Source organism: Plutella xylostella, chromosome 15, assembly GCF_932276165.1.
Source record: "Plutella xylostella chromosome 15, ilPluXylo3.1, whole genome shotgun sequence".
In the NCBI taxonomy this organism is placed as follows: Eukaryota; Metazoa; Arthropoda; class Insecta; order Lepidoptera; family Plutellidae; genus Plutella; species Plutella xylostella.
Window position 1 is genome coordinate 2072781 of NC_063995.1, and position 22453 is coordinate 2095233.

A 22453-nucleotide genomic window follows, 5' to 3' on the forward strand; every position below is an offset into this window, starting at 1 on the left:
CTATTACTTTATAACTACCTTAAAACATTACACATCAGTCTATACATTTAATATATTATAGCTCTCTTCTAACTAAACAATATTACATATTTATTTTACGAAATAATATATACTTTATTAGGGGGTTACTGGGTCGTTATTATAAAGTATACAATTACACACTACATGATTCTTTAAATGCAATGATACATATCTATATTTTTATAGATATTACTAAGAATGGAAACGAAATAGGTGTTATAAGAAAAGTAGAACATAAATAAGTAACTTTGTACCCAGACCCCTAGTAACTTAAACTAGCCGTAATTTAAACTTACAATGTATAAAAATGACTGAATTAGTGTTCTAAACACTACAAGTATTATAATAATAATAAAGATTTCTTTACAAACACGTAGATACATACAAGTATTTGGTTAATACACACACTTTTCGCAGAAGAAATCACTATTACCAGGCCTGTGTCACTCCGCGCACGGGCGGCGCAGGCGCCAGCCTGGCGCCTGCCGCCTCGAGTGGGCAAATCTAGTCGGCTGCCGCAAGCGGAAGACGATACACGCGCGCGCTATTTGTTCTTATTTCGTACTAGTTTATAAATGTCGTATTTAGGTATTTATTAAAATTTATGAATAGAAAAATGGACATAAAAAGAAAAAAAGCAGCAAAAAAATACTGTGCCGTATTTAATTGCTTAAATACGGATCGTGATCCAAATTTTTTTTTTTTAGATTACCAAAAGATGCTGACAGGTAAAACTAATCTAAGTATTTTATTGATTTCTTCTACGTTCCTTATTTGAAATGAAATCAATCCGAACTACAAACCCTTTTTTTCTCCACGTTGAACAAAGTCTATTCTAATTTTGTTTTCGTTAAAGTATTAAATTTACAGACACAACTACCTTCAAAATGCATTAATGAATCGATTATAAAATGTGCGCTGAGTGGGATTAGTGCTTAACGAAACTAACACGTTCTGTATCATAATATAAATTATATCCATAATATAAATTATAACGAAAAAAAAAACATGTTTTCACAAAATTAAATGTTTTAGGTACTTAGATTCATACATATTTTATGTACTTCAAAATATCTTAACTATGAAATTGTTATTGTTTTTACTGGTTATTTCCAATAGAAAAAAAGTTTGGAATAGCTTTGTATTCTAAATTCAAATTAATTTTGTTTTAAAACATGACATTCTTTTTACAAAGTCAGTCCGTTGCTTAGTAAACGTTGTAGTCTGTGGTGCTGAGGCAACCCTAAGGTGGCTTCTTTTTCAATGCGTATAAACACGTATAACTTATTATGCACCGTAGTCCAGTGAAATAAGGCGCATATTCCCTCAAAAATTAATTGGTAGGTAAGTAAATAAAAACGTGTGCGGCTGGAACGCGATCTAAATTAGATCTTATTGCTTATGGGATGGAGTCATATTTCTTTGCAGGCCATTGCGAAGATGGGCTTCTGTACCTGGTACTAGTTATTATTCTGTGCTATTACTAAATAGTCTACATTGCACAAAACCAAATTACATACTCCTATTCAATATTACATCTAGTAGGAAAAATGTTCCAATTTACAATGTTTTGAAATATGAAGGGGCACCCCGGGTATCTACGTTTCTAAATTTATATTTTAAAAGCTAAATTAAATCTAAAATAGTATAAATCAAGAAATAGTTAATTCACAAAACATATATGCCTGAAAAGTAGTAACCTACTGGTAGAAACAATCGAATAGTATGTACATTTATTTGAAGTAAATAAAATATATATTTTTAACTCAGAATTTAAAAAGAAACAGCGGAGACAAGAGAGAAAATACTTCTGTAATAAATGCGAATGGCTGCCAATACCTACCTTCATTTTTATGAGATCAAAACGAGGTGCCCCTAAATATTAACAACAAAAGTGATTTTGAACCTTACATCAGAGGAAACGAAGCACACGCTATGATACAGTCAGCTTTATAAGTAGCCATACACTTTTGTACCTTGGCCAACTCATAAACTACCTATCAAACATTAGCCAGTTTATTTTTATTTTACAAGGTACAAAAGGGCAAATTATGAAGGCGACTGTATCACAATAGTCAATTACCAGTCTCATTTCAAATAAGTTTCAAAATCTAATAATTACATTACACTTCTGATGGGTGACACAAGTTAGTAACACAATTTCCAAATATACACATACAAATTATCAGAAACCTTAATTAACTCTAAATTAATGAGAAACTATTACTTATATTTCAAGACACCTTGGAGGCACCAAGATCTGAAATCAGGAAATATAGCAATATTTCTCATCATTTCTATATTTATAGTAATTATAATTCATTCGCCGTGACATTCATTTGTGTGGATCTGCTACTTTTGCACATCTCATACAAACAATTAAGAAAATTAGAGATCGTTTGCATTATTAAACATTGAATAGACAACTATTTTTCTCAACTGAAAAATGAGATACTAAACGCCGCTATGAAATTGCTGGAACAGAAAAACAATACATACAATTAATATTTTGAATATTAAAAAAATCTATTAATTTATTTACCGTATTCATAGACGAAGCGCTCCGACTTTTTATTTTCTAATCGATACAAAGACTCTGATTTCGGAAGCTCTCGTAAACTCGTTCTATGAATACGAGGGGTAGAGTAATTTATCATGAAAAACTGTATTTTTTAAGTTGGTATACAATATATATTTCAAATATATTGCCGCGAAAACAAAACACTATGGAGCGAGCAAAGCTATCATCAGGCCAAAAATCAACGAAAATCGATAGCTAAATTGGCTAAACATTATTTAAAAATTCATTAACAATCAATAGATTTTATGTCCGGGTAAATTATTCGAAAAGCAAACAATTTTAGTTAGAAACTCAATGTAAAGTTTCTTTCTAAACACAAAATAAACAATCGGTATATAGTATACACAAACGTATGTATAAAGTATATAAAAATACCATAAATACTGCTATGTGGCAGATATTGTACTAGTAGTATGTTTCTAGTCCAGCTTTTATTCACATTGAATTGAAAGTATCATTCATTAGGATTTTTATAAAACGTGCATCGTTCCATCCTAATAATTATTTTTTTAATGTATAATACGTAATGTAACTTCAAGTTACTTAAATGATGATCTAAAGTAAGTCACAAAAATACTCAGGTATTATGTATGACAGAAAAGGCAAACTTTTCGTATGGCTTTCTCTATCATACATAATTTTTCAAACCTTTTATAAACTAATCCATATAAATAATTTTATTTACAAAACCAATGTTCTCTATATGTATCGGCATCAGAATGTAAACATTGTGTCACCGACACAAATAGACCTCTAAAAGTAAACTAAAAATAAATATAAAGACCATTCTCAGTCATTTTACAATCTTGATGCAACATTTGGTCGAAGCGTTCACTGGCACAAAATAATATTGTCTATGCCTCGAGTTTGTTTTTTCACCTGGCAACACCCACATTAACTAGGTTTTTCAAGGTGACACTTTTACCACTTAGGTTTTTCACGGTGCATGTCTTTTTTCCACAGTTTATCTGAGGGCTGTGTACAGGTTGAGAACGCTCTTGTTCTCCTTGTGCGAGGGAGTCTTGGAGAAGACGTTCCAGAAGCGGAGCGTCTCGTCGCCGGCGCCGGTCACGATGGCCTCGCCGTCCGGGGACAGCGCCAGGTACAGCACGCGGTACGAGTGACCCGTTAGTTTCGCCACCTGGAAATTGACAAAAATAGGGCTTTTTTATTTCGCGTTGTATGCATTTTTTAATTAGTTAGACTTTACGGCCGCACTGTTTGTTGTACGAATTTCGCTGTCTACTTGCGTGCACTGATTGCTGCAATCGATAGGTGTAATCAACTGTTGGTCATATTTCAGGCATACGATACGGAGTTGACCAGTGGAGACCACAAGTGTGTGAGCCTCCAGCCTTCTGGACCTTCAAATGGTTGGATTGAAATGAGTGTCCGGCAAGATTTACATTCACGCTGTTGCAGAGCTGATTGTCTGTGCAGAAAGGCACATACTTTTTCCCTATTTTTTCTTGGCGCCGGATCAACGTGACAGTACCACCAGCCGTATGGCGTTTTTTGTAACAACCCTAAGCCGACGACCATTACCTGGCGATGCTGATGAAGTAGGACACATACCTGCGTGAGCGAGGGGTACTTCCACACGAGGATCTGGTTCTGCGAGTAGCCGTGCGTGGACACCAGCTCGCTCGAGTGCTTCGACCACGCCAGGTTGCACACCTGCGAGCCTGCGAGGGACAATATCAAGTTAATGATGTAATTGTTTTAATTCGACGACATGTAATTATCTGTCTATTCTGAAAGCAGAACATTTAATTTTAGCAAAAAATATTTAGCTAAGTACTGGAATTGAAATTTACGGAAACATTTATAGAGTAAATTTTTTTAACAAAGAGGTTTTGATATTGGTTAATTTAAATTAGGTGCCTTCAGAGTCTAAAATTAACAGTCTATAGTCAATATTAATCGAAGGATTTATTTTTCGCCATAGATAAAGCAGTAACAGGAACAGGATGATCGCCTTCACCGCCGCCGCGTGAGCTGTAGCAGACACACAACACGTACCAGTATCGACACAGTGCATCGGCTGCGCAGTGAGCGTGTTCCAGAAGCGGATGCAGCGGTCGGCGGTGCCGCCGCCCGACGCCAGCAGCCCGTGCTGGTGCGGCGACCACGCGATCGCCTTCACTGCTGCCACGTGCGCGCCGTACGTCTGTACCGGGGATGTGGAGTGCTGTGGAGCAGAGAGGAAGGTTGGTTAGAAGAGATCTGTGATCGTAGAACTATGTAGAAACTTATTTGTTACAGTGATGGTGGCTATAAAGATGCTGGGTGTAAATGAATGTTGGTTATTAAGTAACATAAATCATTATTATAAAGTGTTATATTGTGATGTGACGGGGAATGTTGTCGTTGTTAATGTGGTAAAATTTGCTGCTCAAGATATAGATAGATAAGTAGTAAATAAAAATAAGTATCTAAATCGTCTTGAATCTATGTAATAGGCTAGTTGAGGTGTCGTGTTCTTTATTGTCGTGTCACTGCCGATAGATGAGCACCCGTGATTTGTCGGGTCTTAGTGTGACATGTCGAAAAGGTCTCCTGAAGTAAGTTAGGTGGAGTTTGCCGCTTAATAACACATAGTCAACACTTAATTCATTGATTAGAATACTATCTACAACCATCGTACACAAAAAAATAAGACGTAAAACAATAATGGCATCCTTGACACAATTTCGTTAATTTTTATCAGCAAATTAAATAAATAATGCAATATAAAATAACACTAGCATCTTATCTCTATTCCCACGTTATCTTGTGTGACTTTTGACTAGCGGTTGCCACCCGTTCACTGTTCAACCGCTAATTTCCTTACAGATAAACAAACTAGCAATTTCAGCGTGTAAATTAGGCACCGTTTACTATTTATTCAATTTGTACGTGATAACGATAACATTTAACTAGGTTCAATAGTCTAATGGATTGTTGAATGGTTATTAAATTTGTATGAATCATCCTATTTGGAGAAGTAGGGATATATTGATATTAAAAGATTTTTTTGGGAGAGACCTACATATTCATAAACGCGTCGATAAAGAAACAATATGGAAATGGTGGTCGTTCCATATATGTGGAAGTACATAGTTTTGTCCGCTATTTTCAAATTGTTTACTCATTATAGTGCCCCGGAATGGACTAATGCAGGCTGATGACAATGCACACATCTGACTGGGACCGACATTTGGTCTCCGATCTTATGAGTTTGTGTTTCCAACTCAATAACCTTTATAGTCTTGTTGGGTATGGAACCCTGCACTGAATAGTCCACACTATACATAAATAGTCCTGGGCTGTGCGTTCCCGTATGTATCTCTATAGTTATATTATCTGATGTTTACCATAGACCACACGAAGAGTTTGTTGTCGTTGCCGCCGGACGCGAGCGACTGTCCGTCGGGCGACCACTTCAGCCCGCACACCTCCTGTCTGTGGCCTTGTAGGATGCGCGATGATTGCACCGCTGGAAATAAATAGACAAGGAATTTTAGTATTGGGTTCACGAAAGAAAAAAACATATCACCTGCTATTCTTTATTTATTAGTTAGATATTTTATATCGAGTCATGTTTACTACTCTGCTAAGTTAAGGTTATGTTAGTCCACATTGCTAATGCAACTTGCATGTATTTTATATGCTCCCCGGCATAGTGTGCGATAGTTCATATAAAATGTATCGTAGCCATGTTTGCACTGCGATCCGTCCTGATGTGCTCCTCCCTTAGGCTACGCTATGCCGTCTCGTGCAGCGCGCCACAAGCCATATTAGAACAAGGGGTAAGTTTTATGGCATATAAGCTTTCTAGCCAATCAATGTTCATACGTAGACTATATTACCCAATGATGATGAGGTGAGAGTTTATGTTACATTATCTCTACTGAAGAAGATCGGTACAGGTAACATAGTGAATGAAGTAAGCTACTCACGTGGCGTCCTCGTATCTCTCTGTCGGATGTGTCGGTCGCGCGAGCCCGAGCTCAGCATGTCTCCGTTCCACGCCAGCGCGCCCACCCGCGCGATGTGACCCTGCAGCTTTGTCACCTGGGGAGAATATACAGTGGTGTTAGGAATGAGGGTAGTATAGCTAGGCGTAATATGCTGGACTGCAGGCCACGCAACGCAAAACAAATTGCATGGAATATGTCTGACTCGCCTGCCCTTCGGTGTCTGTGCTGTGTCACCTGCGTCTCCGGTTGTCTATTCCCAACATTAGCCTAATGGCTGATACATATATGATGTTGTTATAACACTAGACTGAAATACATCACTAGGGCATTGCGGATAAGATACTATTTATGTCCCCTTGCGAATTGAAGCATGGGTGGAATGTGTCCAAAAAAGGCACGATGCCATTGGATCTCATTGTAATAAAAGTGCCGATTGCTCGACAGCTCTCGTTCATCCGTTTTTCATCAGTATAGAGTAACCCCCTAGCTCAGAGCTTGTGTGCATTGCGTATGTGCGTGTGTGTCGTACCTCCTTGTTGACGGCCACGTCCCACACGCTGATGTGTCCCTTCTGCGTGCCCACGGCCACGTGCTGGCCGCGCTCGCTCCACGCCACCGACGTCACCGCGTTGCCCTCCGCCGACAGGTCGCAGAGGCGGGTCACCTGCGGGGGCAGAGGAGGGGAGGAGTTAAATACTGGACACGATGTGGATAGACACAGGTATGTATAAAGTGTATGGATCACAAGTAATTTTTCATACACGGTAAACAGTCAGCTTCACAAGTAGCTATGGCATTGTTTATGGGTTTGAGAAGGTCCATTAAACAAGGTAAATACAGGCAAGAGGTGAAGGTATCAAGCCTTCCTGAGTGACGTAGCCACTGTACTTAATATACGTCCAGCACACACTGGGCAGTAAGCGAGTAACCCTATTAACTATTCAACTACTACAAACTAACATTCTACGACGGCGACCAACCCTATCTATCACTGACACACTACCAACAAACAAACACCGCTCACCTGACTAGTACAAGCGCTCCACAGGTACACACAGCTCCCCAGCCCCACGGACAGCACATTCTGCGCAGACCAGTCCACCAGGTTCAGGTAGAAGTCGTCTTGCAACTCCGGGGCGTCGAGCACCTTGAACGGGATGTCCAGGTCCCGGTCCCTGCTTCGGCAGCAGTCGTTAAGCCTAGTCAGAGGCCTTCGGGCGGCTTGAAAACATCTGACAGTCGAGTTGCCCACTTACCCGACAACTCTCTCAGCACAAGCTTGCTTGTGTTGGGGTCCACCAAGCCGCACTAGGCCAGCGTGGTGGACTAGGCCTAAACCCTTCCTTCATTGGAAGGAGACCCGTGCCCTAGCAGTGGGGACGTGATGGGTCGTGATTAAAATAAATAAACTCCGCTCACCTGACTAGTACACGCGCTCCACAGGTACACACAGCTCCCCAGCCCCACGGACAGCACATTCTGCGCAGACCAGTCCACCAGGTTGAGGTAGAAGTCGTCTTGCAGCTCCGGGGCGTCGAGAACCTTGAACGGGATGCGAGAGATCTTGCGAGTGGCCTTGCGCGGAGAGCGGAGGAGTTTCTGCGACTTGGCCGAGAGGGGGGACAGGCTGTAGGGTGACGGGTCTATGTTCTCCTGTGGGCAATGAAATAAAAGGTTTAATAAATCTATAAGACAGGTATTAGTTATTTATTTCTGAATGAGTGTGCCCCGACTCCTACCCACACAATTTTCGTATTTATAAATAATAGACATACCCTACAGTATGTACACTAAAATAGGGTCTTCAGGGCAGTATTCTTTGGGCTTGCATGCTTGTGGAAGAAATGTTTGTCTAAGAGCAGTGTCTCTTATCGCTATAGAAAGATAGGGTGCTCCAAAGGAGTTTTATTAGTGTAACATTTATTAGTTTTCGTAATTTTTTTGTAATTAGTAATTTATTTCATTTTAGGAAAAACTACGTTGCCAAGTTAATATTGCCTGACTCTACTTTTGTTGAAAGCCCTCTGATGAATGAGACTATCAATATTAATTAGGCATTTGGCACAAAAAGTTACAAAGAGTATAAAGTACCAACGTTAAACTAAACATTTGTTAGATAATACAAGTCAGAGTTACAAATGGCTGAATGGTCAATTAGACTTTAGTGTGGAATTAAAAACATAAATTGCTGACAAGAAAAATTAGGTAACACACAAAAACTTAATGACAAATTGAATACGTGCTACAGCCATATTCTACCTCTAAGCAACAACGCAATCTAAATATTTTCTGACGAAGATAGGTAGGTAGGTACTATGACCACTATGACTAATATTATTATGTAGATTTTCTGAAAACCACTAATTTAATCCTTACTAAGATATCAATTTATCACAATATTAATGCGAAAGTTTTCTTATGCCTAATGACCCTGAAAAAATACGTCTCTTTGGAGGTTTATCGTCGTAGTATGCGTACGAGTATTATCTGTGAATTCCTACGAACAAACCCTAGCCTTTACTACTTAAATCATAAGCAGTATCTATTAGTTATTTTTACCTACGTTTCGGACATGAACTGCAGGTGTTCTACATGCTATCCAAAGGATTTTGACCCAAACTCGTGAAGCGAAACGTTTATATCCTTGAAAAGTTTGATAACCGCTGCCGTGGAGCGGAAAAAACATCGCTAAAGCTGGAAAAAACACGAGCCGACGACGCCATTTGTCAGCGATTTTTTTACCAAAAACATTTCAATTAATCTTTGGAACACATCTATTGAATGATTGAATCGCAAACCTTGATTGGCCTTATTATACACCTGCAACTAAACTAGCACGGCTAGCGGCCTATCATTCAATGCAGAACAATTGTAGTCATTTCGACAAAATAATTAGCACCTGACTGTTGTTAGATAGGTACATAGACATAACACGTTAAAAACCGCGGGACAAAGAGGTTGCGAAGTGTAATTATTTATGTGCACATAAAGCGTACATTTACATTATTTATGAGGCTCTAAAATGACGCTGTTTTGACAGCGCGTCCGAGAGCGTCTCGCCTGGGCAAACATAAAAGAGACAATCCAAATAAATTATATGCAAAAAATGCACAGTTCTCAAAAGTCGGCTGTCCGTGAACTTGACATGATGTCTAGCGAGCAATAATGTATACCACTTAGGCCCCAAAACGGATAAATTCGGACAAGCCGCGTGGGCCGCGACGCCATTTACGTATCTCGTGAACTCGCAACGATCGGTTTTGTCGCATAGAATTGAGAAATACGTGGGCCGAGTGACGGTAGTTACAGCGCCCCAACTGGGATTAAATATACACCAACAAAAGAAACTGTGATTCTCTTCTGTCACCTCCGACTTTTCGGACAAAAAACGATTTCTGGTGACCGCCTACGGGAAAACTGAACATGACAGGCCGAGCACCGCGACATAAACATGTATGTTAAGTGCACTCACAATAAATATCATTGATAAAGAAAAGATTTAAATGTAATACAAAAGATATCACTTCCTACACGAACGCTGTGTCCCAGTTTTGGGGGCGCTAAGTTTCGCAACTTATGATCCTATGACAACTCGAGAAATGATAACTCGAAAGTTTATTGTGTAAATCCGCATAAACTGCGCAACATTGTCTGTGTGGACAAAGTAAACACTTGGAATCCTGGAATTAAGGAGACACCGCAGAAGTATTTTCATGAATTAAGCGTGAATCAGCTGACAGAAATACTACCGAGTACGTACGTCATCTCTAACAAGATCGAGAGTGCATCGTGCAATTCACAAGTACCACTTATGGAGATATTGACTTTAACACACCTCCATCCTCCAATCTTCAAAGTAGTAGCCTTGAGTTGGAAATTTAATGCAGATGTTGTATAAGACACGTCACACACTTTTAAATGACAACAACTTGCAACGGGTTATGATTATGATGATGAATTTGTGACAGTCAAGATGCGTAAGATATGCAGAAAATACCATTTAAGCGAGAATAAGCGGTGTGACCGGCAGTTTTGTGTGCACTTCTGAAAATTTGCACTAATAAAGCCAGTCTGGAACAAAATTCTAGGGATCAAATCTTATGATTTCAGTGAAAAATTTCAGAGAACAAGTTTGCGAACTAAATCCCCTATCACCTCTAATATTTCGAGCTGCTATACAGCGGTCGCGGGTGTCGATTACAAAGGCATTGTTGATGGCAAAAAATAAGTTACAGTACCTACATGAAACTAAATAGTGCATGACGAATAGAACCGGATATTAAACCTACTAATGTTGTTCTCAAGCACTTCTTGCCTCTAATGCCGTTTTGATTACGCGAATTATATTTTTGTACGCTCTATGTACACATCCCGTCACGATATACAACAATAAGTAAATCGTTAATGTTCTCAGGGTACTCAAATAAATGGCAGAGCCATTAGACAACTTGATAGACAACACTTTTGGTTAAGATCATTGAATGGTTTTAGAAAAGGAGATCCTACACATAAAAATAAGAAACACCTAATGAAGAATAACATGAAGCATAATCCAATTTAGATGTAAGAAATAGAATTGGCATGAAAACAAGTGTAAAGGTTACTAGATGGATGGCTAGCTTTACATAGATGGCTAGATCAAAATTGCAGACATCCTCGCGGACCACGGCAATTGGTCGCACCGTCATGACTAGACAAAAAGCTACACAATTTATACAATTGCAAGTCTAGATTAACTCACAAAGGACCATCCGGTTCATAGAGATAAAAAGGATAGCGAATATGAGCGCACAATAAAAGCTAGATGTATAGGCACTAACTAAGAGATCCTGTCGCGAAAAAAAAGGAAAATTCGATATATCAGAACCACAAATGACGTAAGATGGATGAGCAATCAGAATATAAGTTTATCAACCTTGCAGACACATAAAAAGCTAGAAATTCACCAGACAGGATCGTTTGATTTCAGATTGATTAGTGTTACACTGTTAAATGTGATTGGAAGACGAGTCACGTAACTTAGTGCATCATCCGACGTGGTCACTGGGGGGGGTAACGCCATGGACGGAAACTAACCCATGGATGACTGATTTATAAATATTAGATACTGTATTATTTCTCCTATAATCTATATTTCACTGCTATCACTATTCATTTTGTGTTATGAAAAAGACCAGAACTGTATGGTCCTGGTGGGAATCAAAGAGTTGTTCCTCAGATTATGGAGTTTGTCAAGAAAATTTAAACAATACAATACAATATAATTACCTACAATATAACTAGCCAAAGTATTCATTGCAAGGAACCTTACCGACGCGGTAAAAAAACACAAATCACACCTCAGTAAATTACAAGCTAGCAGTTCACAGGCCATCTAGCCGTTTAGGTAATAAAACGAAGAGATGCATTTAGCAAGCACTAATTGATTCGTTTCAGGTTCTGTTGACCCGCGCTCGGTACCCCAGCCACGTCCGCTAGATGCAATAAAACCGATGACTTGTAAGATCGCCAGATTGACTGATAGCTTTCAGCGATTCTACGGCGCTGATTGGAGAATACTAATCGTGTGATCCGGATTCTAATGCAAAACTGATGAAGTATTATTACGTGTACTTGCGGCAGGAAAATTTATTTACATGTTTTTGCTCGATGTGAAGCGAAATTCCCAGGCGTTCTAGTTCACAAGTCATTCATCACACCTACAACTTCAAGCTAATAATACTGAGCAGCCATATTCTGCGTTACTAAGCAGCCAAATACGGTTGAAGAGTGTCAACAGAGCGTAACGTAACCCCGCCGGGCCCCGCTTGCTCCGCAAAAGGCTCCTCGGCCTCACCAAACATTGCCAGTTTTGTGCAAACAACAATGAAAGAGAAAAAAAATGCAGACTAACTACCGAGGCCTCTTGCTAATTCTCAACAAACAATGGATACCGACTTCGAGCCGGCGGAACTGCTTTTGGATATTAAGACTTATTGATGATTATCAGGGACGAATTTCGCGATTTAGTTCGACAAGTCCATCGGAAACTTTTGCCAGTCTTAAAGCTGACTAGTATAATATCACTACAAGGTTCAAATTCACTGCTTTTGTGGCCACATCTGGTACAGAAGATGTTTGGAGAGTCAACAGAGGATCAATAGAGAACACAGATGAGCACTTCTGAAGCGGAGGCCTCCGCGGCGACGGGGGCTCCGCTTGATTCTCTGTAAGTTGCTGTTTGTTTAATCTGGATAAACATTCGGAATTTAAATCCTAAAACCGACTATACTTTCGAAAATTCTTTATTTTCTATTATTCTTATGTAGGTACCTATATTGGTTTTAAATTGTGGTTTTGGAAAACCACACATCACTGTGATATCCTTATTATAGATTACATTATCAAGAGTGTAAATAAATGGACATGACAACATTATCCTTCCTAATGACATGAAATGGACACCGGCAAAACTGCACATGTCTGCGAAACACCAATCATCGATGCATATTCGGATACAATACTAGAATTAGTGTCAGATAACAAAAACATGTGCTACATGTTAGGTCACAAGTTAGGTTTTGTTAAATTTTTAGAGTTACTAAGCAGCCATATCGCAATATTTATCTATTTGCGATTACGTTATACAGTGGTTTAGTAAGCAGAAAAGGGGTAACTACATAATATTTTGATTCAGGACTTATACAATAATCCATAATCGATATATATTTTTTCAAGATTTTTTTGTATGTAGATTAGAATTTGTTAAGAAAGACCATTCTTCAGGCGTTCCGGCTTATAGGTAATATGCGTTTTCTAACACATGGTGAATACGATTCCTATTGTTTGATAGAAGCCTCTGTCTCTGTACCTAACCTAATCCCAAATGCCGCATTCTAGTGTCCATGATGATGATATGTTCGGACATCCGAAGACAATCCTCGCATGAACACGAATATGTACTATTGTACTCCTCTAAGCTTATCAAGTTTTTATATCAAACTAATTAAACGGTATAACAATTAATGAGTCTATGTGTCTATTTGTACTTGTAATGACTACGCAGTTTTGCAGGAAGCAATCTGAGCCGTGATCTAGATATACGAGGAGGGTTACTCTATACTGACGAAAAACAAACGAATGACACCTTCGTACAATCCGCAGGTTTAGTACAAGATAGAGTCATAGCTAGTCAAAAGCTAGTTTTTCTTCATATAGAGTGACCTCCCAGGCTCCAATTGTATTATTTGTATCACTACCAAAACATCTGAGACAAATTAAAAATAGAAAAAAAAATACATCTAACTGACAATGGTAAAACTGCAAATCACTACAAGCAATAAGCTGTTATCTAGATGTTAGAATATTTGGTAATGAGTTTGAGAAGAGGTATAGGCACCTTAGTAGATGAAAGAGGAAAATCACCCCACTCTTACTGTAGTGTAGAGAATAACATACAGAAGCTCATTGAACCAAAGTTGAAGTGGTGTAAGTCAGGTGAAAAAAACTTCATAATGATAGCAATTTGCTGATCAAACACCACGTTACACAATATCATTTGAAATGCTTTTTGTCGGTAGCCATTTGAAAAGTGTTACTTAAGTTCCTTAAGTGCTCGAATCTGAGCTTGCTATTGGATATAATGAAAGGTTAGCAAAAAAGTCAATCTAATTGATTCTAAATGCGAACAGATGATGATACAATTGCTTTCTTAATAAAGATTTAGTACATACCCAAAGCTCTTATAAATATTCATGAAATCCCATTAGAAATCATTTTGGATACGTGATGATAAACCATTATCCTTAAAATTGGTCACAGTGTCTGTCTTCGAATCAATATAATCTAGATTCAACCCATTAGCGTCCGATCCGTCTTGCATCGCTGCAAAATCCATGCTGTTCCTCTAGCACTTCGTGCGTTGAAAATATCTATCACGAATCGAGCTAAGATAGCTAGGTTAGAAAAAGTATCTGACCAATGAACCCTGGGCTCGCATTCGCACGAAACATTTGAATGCGCGGGCGCAACAAAATGTTCAAATTGCAAATCGTCTAGACTATCCGTTCAAGGACACAGCCTGGTGGCGTGACTATTCGCCGCGCCTGCACATCAATCGATTAGCATACATTTTATGACAGACAGCAGACAGCTATTACTTTTCGGTGAAAATTACGACGATGTACAGTAGGTAGAGGAAATTTTTGAAATTAATCGTAGTTATACAAGTATCCGTATATCGAATCAGAAATAGGTGGTTCCTATCATATTTCATGTCCTTTAGTTTAGCATGTATTTGTTTCAATTTGATTGTTGTAGTATTGTTTATCAGCGTATATTATGTGAAGCGTACGCGTGTACGGTCCTATCGAAGCATACTCTATTATTTTTAAATGTTTTATGTTTTTAGAGGGGGTATACATATTTGCGGATACCGTCAACACAAAAAATGCAGGCTACCGTATACAGTGTACAACTGACAGACGTCATCGTCAATCGTCTGAAATGCAAATTCCAAAGTGCACACGGCATATTTATCTGCGGACGCTACCAGAATCGAATCAATTGCAGTCGGAAATTTCGGTGAAATTAGTATTCATTGCATAGTGCAGGTATAATCCTGTGGGTGGTACCCGAACAAGAGGTGAATAAATTTGTAAAAAAAAGTACTCGTCTAAGCAATAATAAAATTTTACAAGTATACATTGAAAATTAGATATGGATGGATAGTATTCGAGATAGTAAAGCTCTGAGGTATTGGCAGCAAGAAATAGCTTAAGATTGTCCCTAGTCATATTTTTCCGTATTCAAATTAAATCATAAAAACCCACTATTACTTATGCTTACACCTGTGTTTGGTATGTCAGCATCTATAAATCCAACATCCATTAGACCTGCGTACACGCTCAATTTGCTGAGTAAACATGAGGAAAACCTGTTAAGTTTTCGTTGACAGGTGCTGTTAGGGGGTCTCACGATTCGGCAGCCGGGGTCACGCCCTGGCCGGTGCTCACGGCTGATTGGCAGCTGCCTAATGTACCTACTTACTGTGAAGAAAATTAATTTAGATTGAGCTGTTATTCTGAGATCCGCGCGAGGCGATGCGGGAAATTGGAGAGTAAACTGATCGGAAATATGTCATCTGGTACGGGAAACGAGTAAAATAGAATCCATAGAGCTTATTATAAAATTGATGATTACTTAGAGGACGTTAATGCATGGCTGTGATAAATAGTTAGCTCTGCTCATATTATTATAATAATTATTATTAAGCTTATAAGTACTGTATACTAACTAGTATTAAGTCTTTTTTTGAAAAGATGGCTCAGGAGTTTCTTGCCTCCGTTCTTCTCCTTAGACAGAAAGAGCCCCCCTTATCCGAACGGAGAGTATGTAGTTTGTAAAAATTGACGTTCATCAGAAAATTTTATATTTTTACGATGAATAAAAAATTTTGAGTTTGAGTTTGAGTTTAGAAGGGTAAGACAGATTCAAGAATTATGTGCATTTAGGAAATTGCTATTGATAATTTGAACGGACAAGCATAGGTATTAAAATATTGTCGTTGTAATTTTGTGAGTATGAGTCATTCATGTTATGTCTATGAAATTTATCAATGTTTATTATTCAGACTTAGATTTGACAATTCCAAGTTAAGTACATTACCGGTTCTGGCACTAAAGTGGAGATATATTATGAAGCCATTGCCAGCCGCAATAAAACGCGCATTATTGCCAATAGCAATGCAGACGCACCGAAATATTCTTAGCAAAATCAATAAAAAACCTACCTGAGGTGTTAAATTTTCATAATTTATTATTTTAGGTCGTTGTCACTGCACCGAGTGATGTCAGACAGACAGACCAATACGTCGACGGATGTTAGGTATTATACAATTATATATGTTGAAGAAAAAACCGGCATTGTTGTCAATTTAATGGTCGGAAAAAAATAAGTGATAAAAATACACATGAAAAACTCTAGCTAATAGCTTAATAATAGACGTAAAGTTGTGTTGCCATTCGAAAATAATTATGATTAATGGCTTGACCTTTCATACAGATTTTTGCAGTTTACGAAAATTATGAAAGTTGCCGAATATCCATTCATATGCATATAACTACTGCATAAATACAACTGAAAATTGGTTTTAGCGGGAAATGGAAACTAAAATTTTATGATAACTGGAAAAACGTACGTAGCTTGGCTAGTTTACAACAGGTGTAGCAAAATCTAAACATGTATTCCATGTATTATTATTCTGTAGCTACAACAATAGACACTAAACATATTCCATGCGAGGAGACTGAATTGATCTCCCCGACCTAGTGTAAGATAAATAATAAATAGTAATACATTTGACTATTGAGAAGTGTCTATGGATAATTCAAATGTGATTGGTCGATCAGTAAAGGATTGTGATTGGTTGTCTAGTAAATTAAAAAGGATGTCAACGACTTTCCAAAACGGCTATTTTCTTTAAATTGTTATAAATGAACATGTTAAATCCTATTCTAAAATATTAATTGTTTTTGTGATTCATTTGATTGAGATAAATAAGCATAAATACTATAATGTCATTTTCAAAGTAAGTAATTGATTACGGATGTTCCGCAAAATGGAGGCAACTGTCAGAGTGAAAAAGTGTTGTGAAAAAACGTGTAATGGCGGTTTTTATGGAACAATAAAAAGGCATCATTTGTTACTGAAAATTCGTTTTTGCTTGTAAATCCCCTGATTTCCTATATCAGAAGTGGATACGCGCGCGCTAAACTGAAATGCCGAAAGGAAAAAAGAAAAATCGACACCGATTGACCAGTGGAAGCTCATCTGAGGCTGATTATTCCCGGTCCAGCCGTAAATATCGTCGTCGCAGTTCAAGCAGGAGCCGATATGTGCGATCTCGATCCAGGCGCAACTTCTGGGACTATGATACTGACTATTCCGACGACGAGCATTACCGGTCAAGATCTCGGCAGCATGGAAGAAAAACTGAGAGAGCTTCGCGGTCTCCCCAGCGTCGTGATAGAAAACGACAGCCAGCTCGGTATACAAGGACTCCATCAGGTGAACCACCGATTTCAGGAATCCGAGAACAGCATATCCCTGAACAGGCAAGTGGTTATTTTTTTTTTACTACCTACCTAATTTCCTGGGCAACCAGTTTTTATTAGCCAAACTAAGACCGTAGATCAAGTAAAATAAAGGTCTGAGACCAGGCCAACCTAAATTTTGTTTTAGTCATTTGAAACTAACTGATTTTGGTGTTCCTTACTATCTAATCCCTGGTTCAAAGAAAGTATATAAGTACCTAGTTAGAATTTAAAGTGAAATTTAACCCTGTTTCCATAAACTGATGGTGATGACCCACCAACCAAGCCTGCTAAAGCCATGAGTGATTTTATTTTGATTTGTACTGACCAAATGGTCGAAACCCAAGAATATGCTTTCTGTAAATTCTAATAATTAAGTTCTTATGTGAAATTCTAATTAGAAAGTGAATATGATTTATTATTACCTCATTAATCTGGAATGAGTAAGGCTCAGTTTCATGCTTGAGTAAGTTTACCTGAGATAGGTACTTACTCAACAATAATTCAGAAAATCACAATGCAGTCTATACTCAAGCTTCAGTTAGATTAACATACTCAGCTGAGAAACTGTCAATTAACAAAGTTAAAACTGGTTATCTCTTTGACCCTTTAACCTATATAAATACTTACCTGCCTACTTATTTATGATTTATTTGTTTAATGGCACGTAAACTTCAACAAAATAACTATGTTACACAATGTTTGGTATAAATAAATTACTTACTAAATAAATTACTTGATTGCACAAATATGACATAAGTTTACAAAAGGATAATAACTTTAAACTTATCAATAATGGGATATGATTGGTAACACAAAATGTGTTTATATCTATACATCACCAATAACACATTGTACAAAGTATGTATAGGTTAGGAGTAGTATGTCTATTCAAGAAAATAAAAATGAAATATTCAAATGATATAAATTAACAAAATATTGGCTGCTCATAGTTTTGATTTATTAAGATAGCAAGTTATACTTTCATACATTTCTTTGAGTACCTGTTATGTCTATGGATGATTGTAACTGAACTTTATTTATCTAGTTATGTCCTGATCTTACACTTTTATATCACCTAAGGTGGGCCATTAGATATGAGTGATATACCTACTTGTGGTATACATGATAATTATTAAAGCTCACACTAGAATAACTTATTAACATATTGTTATTAAGTTTTATAATATATTTTAAATCATTTCCTTGTAGTTTTAGGTTTCAAGTGTATGTTGATTACTTTGTTACTAACATTAAAAGTTATGAAATAGGATCATTTTTCAACAATTTTACCAATTCATCATCATCAGCCCGTAGTTGCCATTGCTGAATACTTCCCTATTTACTTGATATAATTGAAAGGATGAAAGAAATAAAACATTTACAACAACAGTAATTGATTCACCTAAGAAAGAAAGAAAGAAAGAATTATTATACTAAAAAAATAAATAAATAATAATAACAATAATAATACTAAAAGGATTCTTTAACTATTGAATAATGATCTTCCACTGTGCTGCATTTTTCAGGGGACTCAACCAATACAACCTGTTGAGAGACTGACTGTGAGAGAGCAGCAGCCTGCACCGAGTGCGGGGCCAACTGCGACAGAGCAGCAGCCTGCACCGAGAGCAGGGCCAACTGCAAGAGAGCAGCAGTCTGCACCGGGTGTGGGGCATACTGCGAGAGAGCAGCAGCCAGCATCGATGTCGATGCCCATGATGGAAGAGTCAACAACGCCCCGTACCGAGATGCTGTTGGAGTCACAAAATTCTGCACCTGCAGCCGTGAAGACACTACCTCAACAAGTGAGCCAACCTAATTTTGTATCACTGAATTCTCCAAATATGTCAATTAGTGTACAAGATCTCTCTTCTCTTATACAAAGTTTAACACAAAATAATGGTCGTATGACATATGATAAAAATATTTTGCCTGTTTTTGATCCTGCACAAAAGAATCAAAGAATAGAATCTTGGATAGCTAAGGTAAATGAATGTGCTCAAATATACAAATGGACTGACGAACAGACTAGACACTTTGCTTTACCAAAATTAGAGGGTCATGCTAAAAAGTGGTATGAGGGCCTACAGACTATATTGTTGACTTGGGTAGAATGGCAGGATCGTTTGATAAAAGCATTTCCTTCTGAAACAAATCACGGATCATTACTAACGGAGATGTTGGAACGAAGAATGAAGATAGGGGAGTCAGTTGATGGGTACTATTTTGACAAAATGGTATTATTAAATGCATGCGAAATTAAAGGTAAGAAAGCAGTTGACTGCCTTATACACGGTATAGATGATAGGACTATAAGAGCAGGTGCGTCTTCGGCACGATTGTATGATCCTGAAGATTTACTTAAATTTCTTAAGGATTTATGTAGAGATCGCGAGTCTAGTTTTAGGGCAATTAGACCTCGAGGTAGTGCAAGCACTTTCAATGACATAGTCTGTTTTAAATGTAACAAAAGAGGACACCGTGGTGCTCAGTGTCATTCTACTACTACACCGGAACTATTTTGTTACAATTGTAAAGAAAAGGGACATTTATCAAATAAATGTTCAAAACCAATAGTAAAGTGCACAAACTGTAATCGAGTGGGACATAAAACAGAAGATTGTTACAGAAATAAAAATAAATTTAACAATAATAACAACAGTGTAATAGAAAAAAAGACTTTATTCACACAGAGTAACACATCCAAAAATGCTAAATATCACAAAGAAGCTATAATAAACGGTACTATTAAAACGAAATGTTTTGTTGATTTTGGAAGTGATTGCACCCTTATTAGTCTAGATCTTGTTAAAAAACATGCGCTCAATATATTGCAATTCAATACTGATGTACCTAATGTAAAGGGATTCGGAAACGGAGCTTACACACCTTTAGGATATACACGCATTGAGTTAACGTTAGGAGAAGTATCAGCTATGATTGATGCTTATATAGTTGAAAATTCCATGATAGAAGAACCATTGCTTGTTGGACAAGATTTTACAGAGCTTCCTGAGCTTTTAATAGTTAAAACGAATATCAAACTAGATATAATAAAACGTGACATCCCACCGGAACTTACCAATATATTGACAGAGAATGATAATAATTCTGAAAAGAGAGTTTTGAGAGTGGTTTCTAGTATAATGGTAAATAAAATAGATTACGTAGAATGTTCAGACAGTGAAAAATTCAACGGCGATATCCTTGTAGAGACAACAGTTCGCCGCCCAAATAGTTGTAGAGCGTTGATAGAGCCGCTCATTGAAATTGTGGGACGTTGATAGAGCCGCCCAAACAGTTGTAGAGCGTTGATAGAGCCGCTCATTGAAATTGTGGGACGTTGATAGAGCCGCCCAAATAGTTGTAGAGCGTTGATAGAGCCGCTCATTGAAATTGTGGGACGTTGATAGAGCCGCCCAAATAGTGGTAGAGCGTTGATAGAGCCGCTCATTGAAATTGTGGGACGTTGATAGAGCCGCCCAAATAGTGGTAGAGCGTTGATAGAGCCGCTCATAGTAAAACTGTTGTGGGATGTTGACAGAGCCATCCAAAATTGTACAGGCGTTGATAGAGCCGCCTAAAGATAATAATACATGTTAAAAGATTTGTTATAAACATTTATTGTGCTAATTTCTATAAAATATTTTGTGAGTCTGTTTAACACTTAGAAATTTTTATAAAGTTGATTTGCTAATTTCTATAAAATATATTGTGAGTCTGTTAAACCTTAATGACTAAGATATTTTTATAAAAGTTGATGTTGTTGCTGTGTTAGTTTTTCTATAAAATATATTGTGAGTCTGTTAAACCTTAATGACTAAGAAATTTTTATAAAAGTGGATGTTGTTGTTATGTTAGTTTCTATAACATATACGTAGTTTCAGCCTTTTTAAACCTTATATACTAAGAAAGTATTATAAAAGTTGATGTTGATTTGTTGCCTTTTAAGGAATAATGTAAACCTAGAGGTACCTAAATATAAGTAAGTTTGAGGACAAACTTTGTGTCAGGAAAGGCCGAATGTAAGATAAATAATAAATAGTAATACATTTGACTATTGAGAAGTGTCTATGGATAATTCAAATGTGATTGGTCGATCAGTAAAGGATTGTGATTGGTTGTCTAGTAAATTAAAAAGGATGTCAACGACTTTCCAAAACGGCTATTTTCTTTAAATTGTTATAAATGAACATGTTAAATCCTATTCTAAAATATTAATTGTTTTTGTGATTCATTTGATTGAGATAAATAAGCATAAATACTATAATGTCATTTTCAAAGTAAGTAATTGATTACGGATGTTCCGCAAAATGGAGGCAACTGTCAGAGTGAAAAAGTGTTGTGAAAAAACGTGTAATGGCGGTTTTTATGGAACAATAAAAAGGCATCATTTGTTACTGAAAATTCGTTTTTGCTTGTAAATCCCCTGATTTCCTATACTAGTGTCTATCTTTTATAAGAGTATGCCAAATAGGACATTAAAAAAGATACATACATTAATGTACATTCTATTCTGGCAACACAAAAAATACTTTGTTGTATGGATTAGCACATCCGTGTTGTCACTTGTCACTCCGTCGCTAAATGGTGTTGCCAGTGATAATTGACACACAAAGCCTGCCTGAGCTTTCATATTGTATATAGTTGTATACAGTTGAATAGCTTGGCCAGTGTGCGGTACTTTCGCACTAAGGTTATAAAAGGTAGGAAAATGTTTCGTCGTTAGTCAGAATGATGAAATGCACTGCTGTAAAAGCACTAGAAGTTAGTGTGCTGTATTATAATGTTACATATTAGGTAATTATGTTAAT

General features: G+C 37.4%; 1 protein-coding gene across 3 annotated transcripts in view; it reads right to left on the reverse strand.

Annotated features, from left to right (window-relative positions):
• Positions 1-1574: 1574 nt before the first annotated feature.
• Positions 1575-22453, reverse strand: part of LOC105380719 (fizzy-related protein homolog) — a 36740-nt gene continuing 15861 nt past the window's right edge. Inside the window, exons 3-10 of one of the 3 annotated variants that reach the window (XM_048626138.1) lie at positions 8119-8217; positions 7589-7723; positions 7094-7228; positions 6544-6658; positions 5959-6080; positions 4625-4793; positions 4178-4287; positions 1575-3743 (exon numbers count right to left, since the gene is read on the reverse strand). In XM_048626138.1, the coding sequence (XP_048482095.1) occupies positions 3567-3743; positions 4178-4287; positions 4625-4793; positions 5959-6080; positions 6544-6658; positions 7094-7228; positions 7589-7723; positions 8119-8217 (1062 nt within the window). In that variant the 3' untranslated portion in view covers positions 1575-3566. Of the gene's footprint in view, positions 3744-4177; positions 4288-4624; positions 4794-5958; positions 6081-6543; positions 6659-7093; positions 7229-7588; positions 7724-7983; positions 8218-22453 lie in introns of all 3 variants that reach the window. The other 2 variants (XM_048626137.1, XM_048626135.1) reach the window with 2 other exon arrangements.